This window comes from Leopardus geoffroyi, chromosome C2 (genome assembly GCF_018350155.1).
Source record: "Leopardus geoffroyi isolate Oge1 chromosome C2, O.geoffroyi_Oge1_pat1.0, whole genome shotgun sequence".
Lineage (NCBI taxonomy): Eukaryota > Metazoa > Chordata > Mammalia > Carnivora > Felidae > Leopardus > Leopardus geoffroyi.
Window position 1 is genome coordinate 48,589,815 of NC_059333.1, and position 16,712 is coordinate 48,606,526.

The window sequence follows — 16,712 nt, forward strand, 5'->3', positions numbered from 1 at the left end:
TTACCTAGGATATTACTCGGCAATCAAAAAGAATGAAATCTTGCCATTTGTAACAACGTGCATGGAACTAGAGTGTATTATGTAAGTGAAATAAGTCAGAAAGATACATGTTGATGTCACTTATATGTGAAATTTAAGAAACACCAGATAAACAAAAGGAAGGGAAGGAAAAATAAGAAAAATGGAGGCAAACCACGAGACTCTTTTTTTTTTTTTTTTAACTTTTTTTTTTTCAACGTTTATTTATTTTTGGGACAGAGAGAGACAGAGCATGAACGGGGGAGGGGCAGAGAGAGAGAGAGACACAGAATCGGAAACAGGCTCCAGGCTCTGAGCCATCAGCCCAGAGCCCGGCGCGGGGCTCGAACTCCCGGACTGTGAGATCGTGACCTGGCTGAAGTCGGACGCTCAACCGACTGCGCCACCCAGGCGCCCCTACGAGACTCTTAAATACAGAGAACAAACTGAGGGTTGCTGGAGGGGAGGTGGGTGAGGGGATAGGCTAAATGGGTGATGAGCATTAAGGAGGGCACTTGTGTGGATGAGCACTGGGTGTTATATGTAAGTGATGAATCACTGGGTTCTACGCCTAACACCAATACTATATGTTAACTGACTTGAATTTAAATAAACTAAAAAAAGAATAATGAGGCTCTTCATCATTGTACTATTACTATCTGCGTTTACAAACTGCAATGAGGATTAAAACTTACAGGGATTTTAGTGAGAGACTGCACATCAAAGCATTTTGTAAACTTATCGACTGACAGAAGGTACCATTATCATTTGCAGTAAAAGGATGCCAATAAAAAATCATCCATACCACTCATTTAAATAAATTGCACGGACAAAGGATGTTTGGGCATGTAACACTCTAGAGATTAAATTCTTGCTCAGAGGCCTGAGGACCTTTAAAAAGAAAAAAAAAAAAAAAAAAAAAAAAAAAAAAAAGAAAGAAAACACACCACTATGGTGAATGGAAAATGGAAAAAAGAAATAACAGGTATGTGGACTTTGATTTAAGTGGGTAATGCATTCCACATACCAAGCCATTGCCAAAAGCCCTGTGCTTTGGCCAAGTCTGATTGCTGGAATCATCACGTCTTTCTATTTCACAGTTACTTATACTTCAGCTTCATTTGTAGCATGGCCACAGATGTTCATAAGCTACTTTTTCTTCTTGCCAACATCTTATGATACTTGACACGTTTTGGAGAAATCACTTAAAACTAAGTTTAATTAACAGTAGGGAAACTAAAAGGCACATATTTTGAGGTGAGTAAACCCTATATAAAGAAAATATTTGAAGAGGCAAAATCTTTCTCAAGAAGCATATTTTATCATGAGATTTATAATGGTCTAAGAGTAGTGTCTCAGAAAATGCCAATTGCACATAGGGAATAGGCATATAATGCTATTTAAAATTTTCATAGAAGAAAATAATTTTTGAAAGAATAACACTTTAAATAGGTTTGAACAATCAAATTAAAATGTTACAAATACTAGAACAAAGAAGTCAAAGAAATGAAAATGAGCAAAAATAAGGAAATCTGATTATTCCAGGGAATACAACACCTAACTATAGATTCCAGAAGAGAGAGGAGGGTAAAAGGTGCAAAATTATCCTAGAAAAGTAATTTCTCACAGCTGAATGACAGGTTTCCAAATTTAAAAGGTCTAATGTATGCTCAGCAAAAGAAAAAAAAAAAAGACTAACCAAAGCACACAAGTTGAAAATTTTCAGAGTATTGGGATAAAGACAAGATCTTAAAATGTTTCTGAGAAGAGAGGTGCTGGGTGGCTCAGTCAGTTAAGTGTTCGACTCTTGATTTTGGCACAGGTTCTCATGGTTTTTGAGTTTGAGCACCGTGTTAGACTCCACTCTGACAGTGCAGGAGCTGCCTGGAATTCTCTCTCGCTGCCCCTCCCCTGCTTGTGTGCATTCTCTCACAAAATAAATAAATAAAATTAAAAAATAAAAGTTTCTGAGAAGAAAATAGGTCCCAAAGGATCCAGACTCAGAATGACATTTGACTTCTTAGCCCTTGAAGTTAGAAAATAGTGGAACAGTGCCTTCAAAAGTCCTCATTTTAGTTTAAAAATCTGTCTGCCTAAACAATAGTATCAGTAAAATGAGAATATTTTCAGACATGTAAAAACTCAAAAATATTATCTTCCATAATAAGCTATTCTAAAGATCGATTTCTCAAGGAACACCACAAAGTGAGGGAGTAAAAGAAGTAAAAGGATGTAGGAGTTAGGGGAGTCAACATAGGATAGAAGCAAAAGATAATTGGCGAGGGATTCCAGAAGATGCTGCCTTAAACACATGGAACAAGGAGATGACATATTTTGCCTTTTTGAGAAGTGGTCAGTCTAGAAATATGGATTTAATTAACAGGAAAGATAGCTAAATTAATTAGAAATTGAAGATAATTGACTAAGAAAGTGAAAGAGGAGGCTTTTGAGCTCCTCTCCTCCCACAGGCACATCAAATGTACAGCTGTATATGGAGTTCTCTCTGAAAAATCTAGAAACTAGCCGAGCAACACATACACATTGGGCAAATGAAAGAACACCCACATTGAAATGGGTAGGAAAGGCTGAGACACACTCTTGCCATAAACCCTCTTGGCACAGTGTCCTACAATTGGAAGAAAACCTTCATTCCTACCTTCTCCCTGAGGAGTAAAGGGTTTGGACCTCACATTTAGTACCCCAACTTTTATTTTATTATTTAAAAAAAATTTTTTTTAACATTTATTTTTGAAACAGGGAGAGACAGAGCATGAACAAGGGAGGGTCAGAGAGAGGGAGACACAGAATCTGAAACAGGCTCCAGACTCTGAGCTGTCAGCACAGAGCCCGACACAGGGCTCGAACTCACGGACCGTGAGATCATGACCTGAGCCGAAGTCGGCCGGTTAACCGACTGAGCCACCCAGGCACCCCTAGTACCCCAACTTTTAAAACTCCCATCTGAGGGATGGGGCCCATAAACACCCATCTCTGAAGCCCAAAAGGGCTTGCATTCACAAGTCCCATAGGACAGTAACCAAGAAGCAGTTCTTAACCAGCTAACCCCCCAGGACTCAACAAAGAGGGAACAGGCAAAACCACTCATGTACCATCAGCCTTTTCCTGAAAGAGGTTTATTTGCATGTGTTAAAAGCTGTTATCTGAGGGCCAGGCTTCTAACTATAACACATAGGCACTGGCTGGCTGTAATCCTCACCAAAGACTGGGAAACTGGTGGACATTTTCCCTGCCCCTTCCCTCTGGCTGGAACAGTAAAACCAAGTCTCCAATATCTCCTTGGAAGGAGTTTGCACAAATTTCTGGCACCCCAGCTTTTGTGGCTGCTGTTCAAGGAATGCCTCCCTGTACCCCCAACTCCGGTTGCCTGGCTCTGAGAACTAACAAGGCTTGCATTCTTCAGTCGCATAATATTGTAGCACACAAAGCAGTTAACAGGTACAAGAGCACTTCTACCCAATGACTATATCCCAGGCCAAGCACAGAGAGAGCAGGCAAAAATGCCCATCTTCCAGTGTCTCTCTGGAGGGGTATTAAGTAAAGAGTATCCCAGCTGCTATCTGAGGGTCCAGTTGATAATCAGTCTGCATCCAGGTCGTGACTGCAATTCTCACCTTTAGGACATTGATGGGTTTTAGAGCACCCTCAGCTACTGTGAGCCACTAACAACAAAGAAGTTGATTTGGACAACCTCAGAAGTTTGAGGGACAACTAGAAGCCTGGGCTGGGCTGATTGAAGAGATTCATTTCCGGGGCGCCTGGGTGGCGCAGTCGGTTGAGCGTCCGACTTCAGCCAGGTCACGATCTCGCGGTCCGTGAGTTCGAGCCCCGCGTCGGGCTCTGGGCTGATGGCTCAGAGCCTGGAGCCTGTTTCCGATTCCGTGTCTCCCTCTCTCTCTGCCCCTCCCCCGTTCATGCTCTGTCTCTCTCTGTCCCCAAAATAAATAAACGTTGAAAAAAAAAAAATTAAAAAAAAAAAAAAAAAAAAGAGATTCATTTCCTATACAAGACCACTGTACCAACACTGGGAGAGGTGGGTGTTTTTTCTAATATGTAGAAATGAACAAAGAATCAAGGAAATTGAAGAAACTGAGGAATATGTTCCAAACAAAACAAGAAAAGTCAACAGAAACAGATCTCAATAGAGATAGTGATATATGTGACAGTTCAAAATAACAGTCATAAAGATGCTTACCAAGGTCAAGAGACAAATGCAAGAACAAAGTGAGAATTTCAACAAAGAGAGACTATTTAAAAAGTACCACAGAGAAAACACTTAGCGGAAGAATGCAATAACTGAACTGAAAAATTCATTACAGGAGTTCAGTATCAGACTAGATCAAGCAGAAAAAGGATCAACAAACTTGAAGACAGCGCAGTGGAATTCATCTAATCAGAAGAGCCAAGAATGAAAATGAGTGAAAACAGTTAAGAGACATATGGACACCATCAAGGAGACCAAGATATACATTATAGTGGTCTCAGAAGAAGGAGAGAGAAAGAAAGGGGCAGAAAGCTCATTCAAAGAAATAATGGCTAAAAGCTTTTGTTAAAACCTGGGGAAAGAAACGGACATCTAGATCCTGGAAGTCCAAGAAGTTCCATATAGAAGAATCTACAGATATCCATACTGAGATACATTATAACTAAGCTGTCAAAAGTTAAATATAAGGAGAAAATCTAAAAGAAGAGAAAAGCAACTTGTTTCATACAAAGGAACTTCCATAATACCATCAGCAGATTTTTCAGGAAGAATTTTCAGGCCAGAGGGAGTGGCCTGATATATTCAACATGCTATAACTAAAATAAACAAGCAAAAAAAACCCAAAAAAACAAAAACAAAAACAAAAAACAAATTAACCAGCAAAATTGTCCTTCAGAGTTGAAGGAGAGGTAAAGAGTTTGCCAAACAAAAGCTGAGAATTTATCACCACTACACTGACCTTGTAAGAAATGTGAGAGTTCTAGCCGAAACCAAAGGATGCTAATTAGTTATAAGAAAACATCTAAAAGTATAAAACTCACTGGTAAAGGTAAATACATAGTTAAATTCAGAATACTCTAATCGTGGTGCAGTAAATGACCTATAACTCTAATTTGAGGGTTAAAAGAGAAAAATATTAACTATACTACAACAAGTTGTTAACGATTACAACAATGTAAGGAAAGGTAAATTGACATCAAAAAACAATGTGGAGGGGAGAGAAAAATGTAGAGCTCTTTTTATGTTTGAAGTTAAGTTGTTATTAGTTTAAAACAGACTGTCATAAATGTTTTATGTAAGCCTTATGGTAACAAAAGCAATAACCTATAGTAGATAGGCAAAAGATGAAGAGAAAGCAATCAAAGTATACCACTACAGAAAATCATCAAATCAAAAAGGAAGAGAGCAAAAGAGGAAATAAAGAAACAAAAGAATTATAAAACAATCAGAAAACAATGATCAAAAATAGGAATAGTAAGTCCCTGCCTGTCAATAATTAACTTTAAATGTCAACGGACTAAATTCTCCAATCCAAGCATGTAGAGTGACTTAACAGACAAAAAATAAGAACCAAGTAAATGCTGCTTACAAGAGCCTCACTTCAGCTTTAAGGACACACACAGACTAAAGTCGAAGGGGTGAAAAAAAGATATATCATTCAGATGAAAACAAAAGAAGCAGGGGTACCGTCTAGACAGATAATTAGTAATGAAATATTGGACTTAAACTACACATTGTACTGGACGGATTTGACAGACATTTACAGAACATTTCATCTGAATACATATTCTCAAGCACACATGTAATATTCTTCAGGATAGATCATATTTTAGGTCACAACAAGTCTTGAGAAATTAAAGAAAACAAATCAAATCAGGCATTTTTTTTCTAACCATAATGGTAAGAAACTAGAAATCAATTATATGAAGAAAATTGGAAAATTCACAAATACATGGAGATTAAACAATATGCTCCTGAACAACCAATGGGTCCAAGAAGAAATCAAGGGTAATTAAAAAATATCTTGAGACAAATGAAAATGGAAATGCAATATACCAAAACTTATGAGATGCAGCAAATGCAATGTGAGGAGGGAAATATATAATGGTGAATGCCCACATTAACAAAAGAAAGGTATCAATTAAACAACCCAACTTTACAGTTAAAAGAACAAGAAAAAGAACAAACTAAGCCCAAATTCGGTAGAAGAAAGGAAATGACAAATATCAGAACAGAAATAAATGAAATAGGGAACTGGAAAAACAATAGAAAAGATCAATGAAACTAAGAGCTGTTTTTCCAAAGATAAATAAAATTGACAAGCCTTTAGTTAGAGTAGCTAAGAAAAAAGAAGACTGAAATAAAATCCTATATCAAAGAAGAGACATTAAAACTGATTCCACAAAAATCCAAAAGATTGTGAGACTACTATGACCAATTATACTCCAACAAATTACATAATGTAGAAAAAATGATATATTCCTAGAAACATACAACCTACCAAGACTGAATGATGAAGAAATAGATAATCTGAACAGACCATGATCAAACGGGATTCAGTCCAGGGATACAAAGACAGTTCAATGCCCATAAATCAATCAATGTGATGCACCACATTAACAACATAAGTGATAATTTATATGATCTCAATAGATGCAGAAAAGCATTAGACAAAATTCAACATACTTTTATGACAAAAACTCCCAACAAAGTGGGTAAAGTGGGAATGCTTCTCAACATAATAAAGGGCATATATGACAAGCCCACAGCTAACATCTTACTCAACAGTGAAATGCTGAAAACTTTCTACCTAGATCAAGAACAAGACAGAAATGCCCACTCTTGCCACTTTTATTTGACCTAATGCTGGAAATCCTAACCAGAGCAATTAGGCAAGAAAAACAAATATGAGCCATCCAAGTCAGAAAGGAAGAAGTACAACCATCTCTATTTGCAGATGACATGATATTATATATAGAAAGCCCTAAACACTTCACCAAAACTCTGTTAGAATAAATAAATTCAGTTAAGTTGTAGGATCAAAAATCAGCATACAAAAATCAGTTGTGTTTTTATATACCAACAATAAACTTACAGAAAGAGAAATTAAGAAAACAACCCCATTTATAATAGCATCAAAAAGAATAAAATATTTAGTAATCACTTGATCTAAGGAGGTCAAAGATCTGTACACTGAAAATGATAAGACATAATTGAGGAAAACACAAATAAATGGAAAGATAATCCATGTTAATGGATTAGAAGAATTAATATTGTTAAAATTTCCCTATTATCCAAAGCAATCTATAGATTCAATGCAATTGCTATCAAAATTCCAAAGGCATTTTTCACAAAAATTGAACAATCAATCCTATGATTTGTAAGGAACCATAAAAGACCCAAATGGCCCAAGCAATCTAAGAAAGAACAGAGCTGAAGGCTCTATGCTGGATTTCCAACTGTATTACAAAGCTTCAGTAATCAAAAACAGTACAGTATTGGGATAAAAACAGACACATAAATCAATGCAACATAATAGCACAGACATAAACTCACTCATATGTGGTCAATTCATTTATGACAAAGGAGACAAGAATATACAATTGGGAAAAGGACAGTCTCTTCAATAAATGGTGTTGGGAAAACTGGACAGCTACCTGCAGGAGAATTAAACTGGACCACTATGTTACACCATACACAAAATTAACTGAAAATAGATTAAATACTTAAATATATGATCTGCAACCATGAAACTCCTGGAAGAAAACCTTGTGGGTAATCTTCTTGACATTGGTCTTGGTGATGATTTTTTGGATTTAATACCAAAAGTAAAGGGAACAAAAGCTAAAATAAATGAGTAGGACTATATCAAACTAAAAAGCTTCTGCATGACAAAGGAAGCCACCCTGTAACTGCTTGTTGGTTTGAGTGGTTTGGTTAGCTAATTTTACCCCTATGTAGTCTTGAAATATTTGAGCCCTATTCAGGTGGGGCTTCAGTCAGAGGGAAAGAAATGGAAAAGTAGAATATGAAAATATGAGTAATAGGCCCTCAAATAGGGAAAGAGAAATCCAATCAATTAGTTATATGAGCATTTCTGGATACCTGCCATATGCAGACATTGTATTCACGTGGGAATATAGAGAAGGAGCAAAAAGTGGCAGAGCTGGAGGGATACTATTAGAGGATAAAGAAGTTCTAATCAGGCACAAAGGTCAGAGGAGCAGGGTATCAGCAGGCATGAGGTATCATCAACCAGTTACCAAGCATGTCCTCACGGACATTCTTGTATCTCTCATTTATACGGGGACAAGAAATTCCAGATCTGGGCTGCACTCCAAGTCTATGGTATTGCTAAGAGTTTCTGGCATGCCCCCCTCCCCCGCCACACCCCAGATACTAAGGAATTCTAAATGAAAAGTAATTAAAAGAATATGTTTATGTGAAAATAATTGCTCTCTTTATAGACTAGTGGAGTTCCATGTTCTTAGCTAGCCTTTTTGCCAGAAGAAAAGTTGTAAAACTGAGCAATCCCTTCAATTTCTTTCTTCAATGGTGAAATTATTGATTGTTCTGCTGCCCACACCTACAATAAAACTCAGTAAAGTGCCTAATGCTCTAGTAGCTTATTTTACTCCTTGAGAAAAGACATTTAAAAGTTAATACACAAATGGGGTGCTTGGGTGGCTCAGTTGGTTAAGCGTCCAACTTCAGCTCAGGTGATGATCTCATGGTTGGTGGGTTTGGACCCCGAGTCAGGCTCTGTGTTGACAGCTCAGAGCCTGGAGTCTGCTTCAGATTCTGTGTCTCCCTCTCTCTCTGCCCTTCCCCTACTCATGCTCTGTTTCTGTCTCAAAAATAAATCAACATTAAAAAAATTTAAAAGAAAGTTAATATACAATCTGCAGGAAACAGAACTACACAAAAACACTATGAATAAGGGTATAATGGCTATTCCACATGCCTGCTTTGTTCAGCCAGGTTTATAGTTTATGAGAACTTGCTGCCTCTATTCCAGTTTACTTTTTGAGCCAAGATTTTATTAAATCAAACAACGTAAACAATATTCCTAAACTGTCTTTGTTGTCAGCTATAGGAAACTTTAGTATGTTTTAATTTTAGAGGGAGAACTGTTCTCTAGAATCCTCCCAAGCTACAGAGGACAGAAGTACAGGAATAGGTTAAGTGAATTTGATTTAATTACCAGACAGAATACATTTTGCGTGGAAATTGCTGGGCCACATGTAAATGTGGTACACGCGATGGATTCTTTAGTTTTTTAGTCAAGTGAGGAGACAAGGGCTCACTTGAAGAGATTATAGGGCTTTTTGTCTGTCTTTACTGTATAGCAATTATGTGTGTCCATCTATATTGTCCAGCCTACCGATGGATTATTCAAATATGAGATAGAAACAATTTGTCTGAAAACAAATTGGAGGCCACAGACACAGACTTAAAGAAAAATGCTTTCTCTACTTCTGTAATAGAAGGACAATTCGACTTGCTGTAAGGCTTAACCTAGCTTTTCATTTTAATGTCAGTTCCAGTTTCCCACTGATTCTATGCATGTCTTTGGATATCATAAGAATGTATCATTTTAGAGGCGGGAGAGACTTCAAGATCAATTTACCTCACACTCCCTGTCTCTGTAAGCAGTGGTACAAGACTTACTGTTTAAGTCATATACTTTATCAGTTCTTCTGTTCACAGAACTAAAAATAATCATAGTTGTCTTTTTTTTTTTTTTAATTTTTTTTTTTTCAACGTTTATTTATTTTTGGGACAGAGAGAGACAGAGCATGAACGGGGGAGGGGCAGAGAGAGGGAGACACAGAATCGGAAACAGGCTCCAGGCTCTGAGCCATCAGCCCAGAGCCCGACGCGGGGCTCGAACTCACGGACCGCGAGATCGTGACCTGGCTGAAGTCGGACGCTTAACCGACTGCGCCACCCAGGCGCCCCTAATCATAGTTGTCTTTACACACAAAGTGGTTGGCTATAGATTGGAGAGGCTCTTCTTACTATTTTTCTTTTAGCTCAACACAAGCCACACACTGAGGTTTCATGGGGGAAATAAATGGAAAATATATACTGGGGAGTGGGCTAGGTGGGTACCGATTCAGGTGGACACCAACATATCTCTATTTTCTTTGCATTCTAGGGGTAGGGAGTAGGAGAGGGGTCTTGCAAAGAAAGAGATGGAGTTGTGTCACAGCACTGTGCCTCTGTTAGCACATCTCTTCTGCTTCATCTGACTAAATAGTTATGGCTCCATTCCAACACCCCTGTTCCCTGTGCACATATATGACCAAAGCCCATTGTAGCTGCAAGCATCTGCTGGCAAGGCTGGGGTAGTCCCCACTGTGCCACCTTTGGAACTACAGCCTGCTGGCCCAGAGCAGCCTTGGGGCTTCACTCCCTATAGACAGAAACATCTCACAACACATATGCAGCCAAACTGTTCTTCAGCAAGATAGCTACTGTCCCTTCCTGTGGCTATTTTTTGAGCTTTTGCAGAAGAGGTAAAAATCCTGGCTAAAATGTAAAAACAGGCAGGGAGAAGGTGATCATACACTGTGAGAAGGAAATGGTAACACAGTCCACTGTGCTTTTGGTTCTAGTGTGTGAACATTTAAAAGTTTTACCTAAAAAGCTCTGGGGATCTATTTTCTCTGCATTGACTCTCTTGGGTTAAATGTTCTAATGCCAAGCTCTACTCCACCCATTTCAGTGTGTAATAAATGATTACCCTGTAATTATCACCTGTTTTTACATCTCATGATTTTCAGTCAGGACAAATCATGGAAAATGATACTAAAATAAATTATATACATGTGTCTCCTGAAATTGGAACACAGTTACAGTAATTCTTTCAGAATTTATTATCTTCTAGCTTTTCAAATAGGGTATCCCAGAACCTCATGTTGGGATGGTGGTGGTGATGAATTTTACCAACTATAACTCAAAGTTTGCCTGTTGGGAATTCAACAGGCAGTGAAATGTGACTAAAGTCATTCTTTACAGGTAATAAAAACCACCTGGTGGCTGCATGCTGTACATACTTCCTCTTTATTTTATAGCATGTCTTTTATTAGCATTAATCTTGGATCATGGCTGGGCAGAAAAGATATAATGGAAAGAAATCTTGCCTTAACAACTTAAGATAGTATGGAAAAAGCTTACATCGAAAACGCCTACAAACCTAAATTTGGAACTCATAATTTTATTATTCTGGCTGTAACCTTGCTGTCAGTAGTAACTTTAAGGACTACTTGTATTTCACCGAAGTCATGCACATGGACTTGATTTGAAAGAACGATACTGTTGTTACTCTTTCTTTTCTTGCCATCCTGTTCTATTCAATTCTATCCTTTACCGTCAAGTCAAGTTCTAGTCTCAAGTATTGCAGGAGGCCTTCTCTTCTCTTCTAAATTGCAGAACTTCAGTGTAAGTCCTATGTGATCTTTTATGCTGTCTTGTGATGCTGTCCAGCTGTCATGGCTGTTAGTTTTGTTTCCCCAGGTGCTTCTAGGCTTCAGAAATATCAGATTAAATGAAATAATTTGACTTCAAATTATTCTTACTTAACTCATGAAGTTATTTTGATTAATAGAGGTTTCAAATCATAATTTTAATATTTCAGCTGAAAACATTTTTTTTTTGCTCATTAAGTGGACAAATTCATCTCTAGCATACCTGTTAAGAGAACAGAGAATGCATTCCTACTCACTGGGGTCTGGGATCTACTAAACTACTTGAACACCACAAGGCTCCACACATTGTAGACTAAACAATTTTCATTAGAGCACCTTTATATCCATGTGTATTATATCTGCTCCCAGTGGGGAAATGCTTTTCAAACTGCTGATATACAACTTTTAAATCATGACCCATTAGGGACTATCACTATAATCCTGGTCAAATCATATATATGACTATCAACAGTCTTTATGTCTGAACTGGATTTCATTCAATTATATGAAACTCTAAAAATAACATAAAATAAGCCAAATACAGACACATTGAGTGGCCCCAAATTTATGCCAACGGGAAAAACTTGGCATGGGATTCTGATTTCAGGGAATCCTACACTTAAGATTACTTTTTCCCAAAGATGATTCCAGAAAGGGCCTCCTTTGAGCTTTGCTTGTCTTGAGATGAGGATAGTTTTAGGGGTCCCTCCTTTGAAGACCCACTGATGAAGGACAGGAGTGACAAATGAGATGCATATCTTAGGGTGAGATAAAGGGGACATGGCTGTAAATTCCAGAAACAATTAGTGTAATTCCTACAACTGACATAAACTCCAGAAACAATTAGCATAAGTCCTACAACAATTCATAGCAGAAACTAGATGTGAACTCCATGACTAGTCCTGTGATTCCAGAATGAAATGCAGCTTAGCCCAAAGGTACATTTGTCTTATGCACCTATTTGGCCAGATAGGCAAGATGCCAAAATGGCACTCTTGCAAGACATTATCAAAAAGTTCTTTTTGTTAGCTTTATTCTACAGACTGTTACTCATTTTAAGTAGCTCTAGTATCAAAAGTGATTATTCCAACTAAATCAATGTCAGGAAAAAACTAAATTTGAAGTTGGAGCAAGTCACTCCCAGTTAGCAACTTTCTGGCTCTCCCCATCTCTTGACTAAGTTCTCTGATCTGGCAGAGAAGGCCCTCCACATAATGGCTTCTACCTCTCGTTGCTTCCACTGCCTCTGTTCACTTTTCACCTCTCACACTCATGGAAGTAGCTGATTGTTCACTGCATACAACCGTACCATTTGGGCCTCTGCTCTAACATATGCTAGTTTCTCTGACGTTTCTTTCCCCTACCACAGTTACCTAGCTAACTTCTTCCTGCTCTTCATTTAAGCCTCAGCCCGGGTGTCACCTCCTCCACAAAGTTTTCCCAATTTCCCCAGACTTTGCAAAGTGTCACCCACTCTGTGCTCCCCTTGCAACTTGTATATATTTTTGCCAGAGCTCTCACCATTTTGTGTAGAATAATCAGTTACTAAAAGACCACCCCACTACCTCAAGTCCTCAAGGACAGGCACCATGTTTATTCAGTTTTGTGGTCACCACACCAAGCACACTGTTGGCACTTAATAAATGTTAGCGGAGTAGAAACACAAACCTGTTACAAACAAATCAGGTTTAAAATGTCACTTAAATAATTATTTTCTACATCTGATCATGAGTCATAGGTGAACTTTGAAGGTGAAGATTTGAAGGTAGCCTAATTCAGAAAAGGAACACAATGAATATTTAGAAATTAGATGCTTTTCAATATGTTTTCAGTATATTAAGTGGCATAAAAAGCAAGAAACTATAAAGAAAAAAACTTCCATGTTCTGTAAGCCCAAATTCACCTATTAAAAAGTCCAAATTAAATAACTTTTTCTTCTTTACTCTTTCCTTAAAATATGTTATGTTAAAAATAGTCTCTCTCCCTGTTAATCTCTCTAAGGAAACAGAACCAAGATCATCAAATGAGTTTTTACTGAAATACATGCTTATTTTGGCTAACTTAAATCCTTTAAAAAAATTAGCAGTTGTAAAATTTTCCATATTACAACTCAAAATAGAGAACTTTAAAGGAAAAAAATACCTGTGGAAAGTATTATATTTATAGTATAGGACTACAGTTTATACACAGCAAACCATCTAGAATTAACTAGATGCTTCCTTTTTTTCCTGAAAAGATTATCAGTTTCCTTGTTGTCAGAACTTTACTAGGCTCTTTTGAATGTCATAATCAATACCTGATTCAATTCAATCAACTGATGACAATGGAAGATAGAAATAAAACTTATGAAAAAATTTTCTAATGCTGGAGTTCCAGTCTTTGCCTCTGCTGGTCTTTATCAAGCTATGAAGTATTCAGGAAACTTTATCAAGCTATGAAGTATTCAGTCTGGAAAAATTCCTGATTGTGTCTCTCTGAAAATTGATCTATGTTGCTTGGTGCACTAGAACGTAAAGTGTGAAGATGTTTTTGTTTTAACTGAAAGCATAGTTTTCAAATAGTGTCTTGGAATTTGAGGAAAGAAATTGATTTTCCACAAAGAGTGATATTTAGTCCCCAAATGAATTTAGTACATATTTTTTAAAGAAATGCTTGGCTGTATCGTTTTGAGAATTTCCTTGAACAACAAATTTGATGATTTAGCCATGTAAAACAAAACCAAACCTTCCCTATTACATTTCTAGAAGTGCGTAAAGCCCTTATTTTTCTTCCAATACAGTGAGCCAATAAAATGTTAAATTTTAGATTTAAAAAGAAATGACAAAACCATACAGTAATGTAAACAACCAGGTACCAATAGGTAATAAGGGATGCCAAGAAAAATTGTTTATTATAGAGCATCGGTAATAATATATGTGTCTATTTTCAAAAATGGATTCTCATTTGTTTATTATAAAAAGACCCAAAATGAAAAGACCACTATGCCTGGGAATGGTCTGTAGTTATTTTAAGCATTAACTATCACAAACTTTCATCTACTTTTGTTACATAACTTTTATATCCTTGCCCTCTTCTTTCCAGCATGCCAGCCAAATTCTTCTGTTTCACATTTAGTTTACATCCTACACACTCCAGTTGTGTCTCATCCACAGAATTTTCCTTCTCTCGATTTTGGTATTTAATATCAACATTTGATATTAATGATCCTCTATTTTTCAATGTTCTCACCTATAGTGTTAACTTACAAGACCATCTTGTCAGCTCTTGTATCCCCACCAATAATTTGTGTATTTGCAAAACATGACTCTAGAGGTATCTACTCCTATGCACAGAAAGCCAAAGAATGAAATGCAAACTACACTGTCCCTTAAGACAGAGATGGATGATGTCATTTCATTCCTTTGGTGATGATTTATGCACTGTCAGAATTCACCTGTAAGAGCACAGGTGGCTTACCTTGTATCTGGTTTTAGATTTTCTACAGTGGAGAAGGTTTGATTTGTAATTTGAACGGACTTGTTCTTCCCGCTGAATGACCCATTTTCTCTGGATATAACTTCATATTCTGAAAAGTGAAAAAGCCAACAAATACTTGTCTTTATGTCCCGGCTGATTTAATTGCTCTTAAGGCTAACAGCATCATAAAGTCACTCTCATAAAAGTGAGCAATTTAGATTGTAGTTACTGAGATGTACTAATCTTATACATTAACAATTTGCAGATGGGGATGGCCAATGGATGACAAAGGTCCCAAAGCATTTTGGAAGTTGCTCATTGATCACATCTACTTTCCCTTTACTGCAACATGAAAGGCTTGGTAACTGTGAAGACTGATGATGAACCTGTGTTATCTTTGGATACTGGTAACTAATGATTTTGCTAGGCAAACCAAATAGTCTGTCATTGTTGAAAAACCCAGTGTGGGGAAAGTGCTGTATGAGAAGTGGTACTTAAGTAGAAGGCACGTTTCTTCTCTGTGGGGCTTTATTATATTGCTAGGGAAAAGACCACTGCATACATGGTTCTGCTGCAAAAATATATCTATATATCTATATCTATCTATACCTATATCTATATCATCTATATCTATATATCTTTGGGTTTAAAACCATCCAGCAAATAGCAGTTAACCAAATAATGAGTGACAGTTCATTATTGGGAACTACAGAATTATGAAATTTTTCTACCTACTGCTTACATTAGTTACAAAAGATTTGTACCTACTGCTTACATATGCCTCCTTGAAAATAACCCTTGTTTTTTAAAAAAATCATTAAATTATGAATGGAGATCTGCATAAATTTCACCTAAAGACACGTTTCTATGAACTTTCAGGGCTAATCAAGAGAAGGGCTTTCAGATTAAGAACATAATTTATAAATTTGTTAATTGGCTTTTCCACCTCTTAATTGGAGTTTAATGTATGTGACAAGGTCACACAGAAGATTCAAAACTTGAAAAATAGAAAACAGAAACAAACCCTACTCAAAATCAGCTCCATAAGTATGAAGAAATATACAAGTGGTAGCCATCAGGGAAAGTGGGAAAAAGCCACAAAGGTGGCAATTTAGTGGGGATTTCTGCTATTAGCACTAAGACCAAAGGTGGGAGATGGAGACTGGAAGTAAAACTCAAACTATGGAAAGACCAGAAGACATAATCATCAATTTTAATTTGGGAAGGATTTTTAATGGTATATTTTAAAAATCAAAAAAGGTGGATGGCTCTTTCCGATTAATTCTGTATGACCATCCTTCTAAAAATTCAAAATTAAATCAGAAGGCAATGGCCATTGTATCTGGATATGTTAGCACAGCTACCAAAGGACTAATGGCTAGTATTTAGTGTTCTTTTCTCAGAACTTTCTGTTCCTTAACCTATTTCTGTTGGCATTCTGTTCTCAAAGAGGATAGAAAGGGAGGGAAGGGAAGGACCTTGAATTCAAATATATCCATTTTATATCTGTTTCTCAGCTGTGAATCAGTATTTACTAGATAGACAAAGATGGGAGTAATTAAAATGGATTTTTAAAACTTGAAACTGCTTGTTGGATACATGGTTAGATATGCTACTGATGAGGAACCCAAAACACTCATGACTTTTCTATTAAAGTTAAGGTATGGGGAAGGCTAGTCCAAAGGATAGAGGAGTGCTGTTTTGGAAGGGCACATGCGCCCCAATGTTTATAGCAGCACTATCAACAATAGCCAAATTATGGA

At 37.1% G+C, this 16,712-nt stretch overlaps 1 protein-coding gene across 50 annotated transcripts in view; it reads right to left on the reverse strand.

Moving 5' to 3' along the window:
- The window catches only part of LOC123610790 (ABI family member 3 binding protein), a 265,188-nt gene that overhangs the window by 7,342 nt on the left and 241,134 nt on the right, over positions 1-16,712 (reverse strand). For all 50 annotated transcript variants that reach the window (XM_045501843.1, XM_045501842.1, XM_045501847.1 and 47 more), the window contains one exon: positions 14,950-15,058. In XM_045501843.1, coding sequence (XP_045357799.1) covers positions 14,950-15,058 — 109 coding nt within the window. The remainder of the gene's footprint in view (positions 1-14,949; positions 15,059-16,712) is intronic.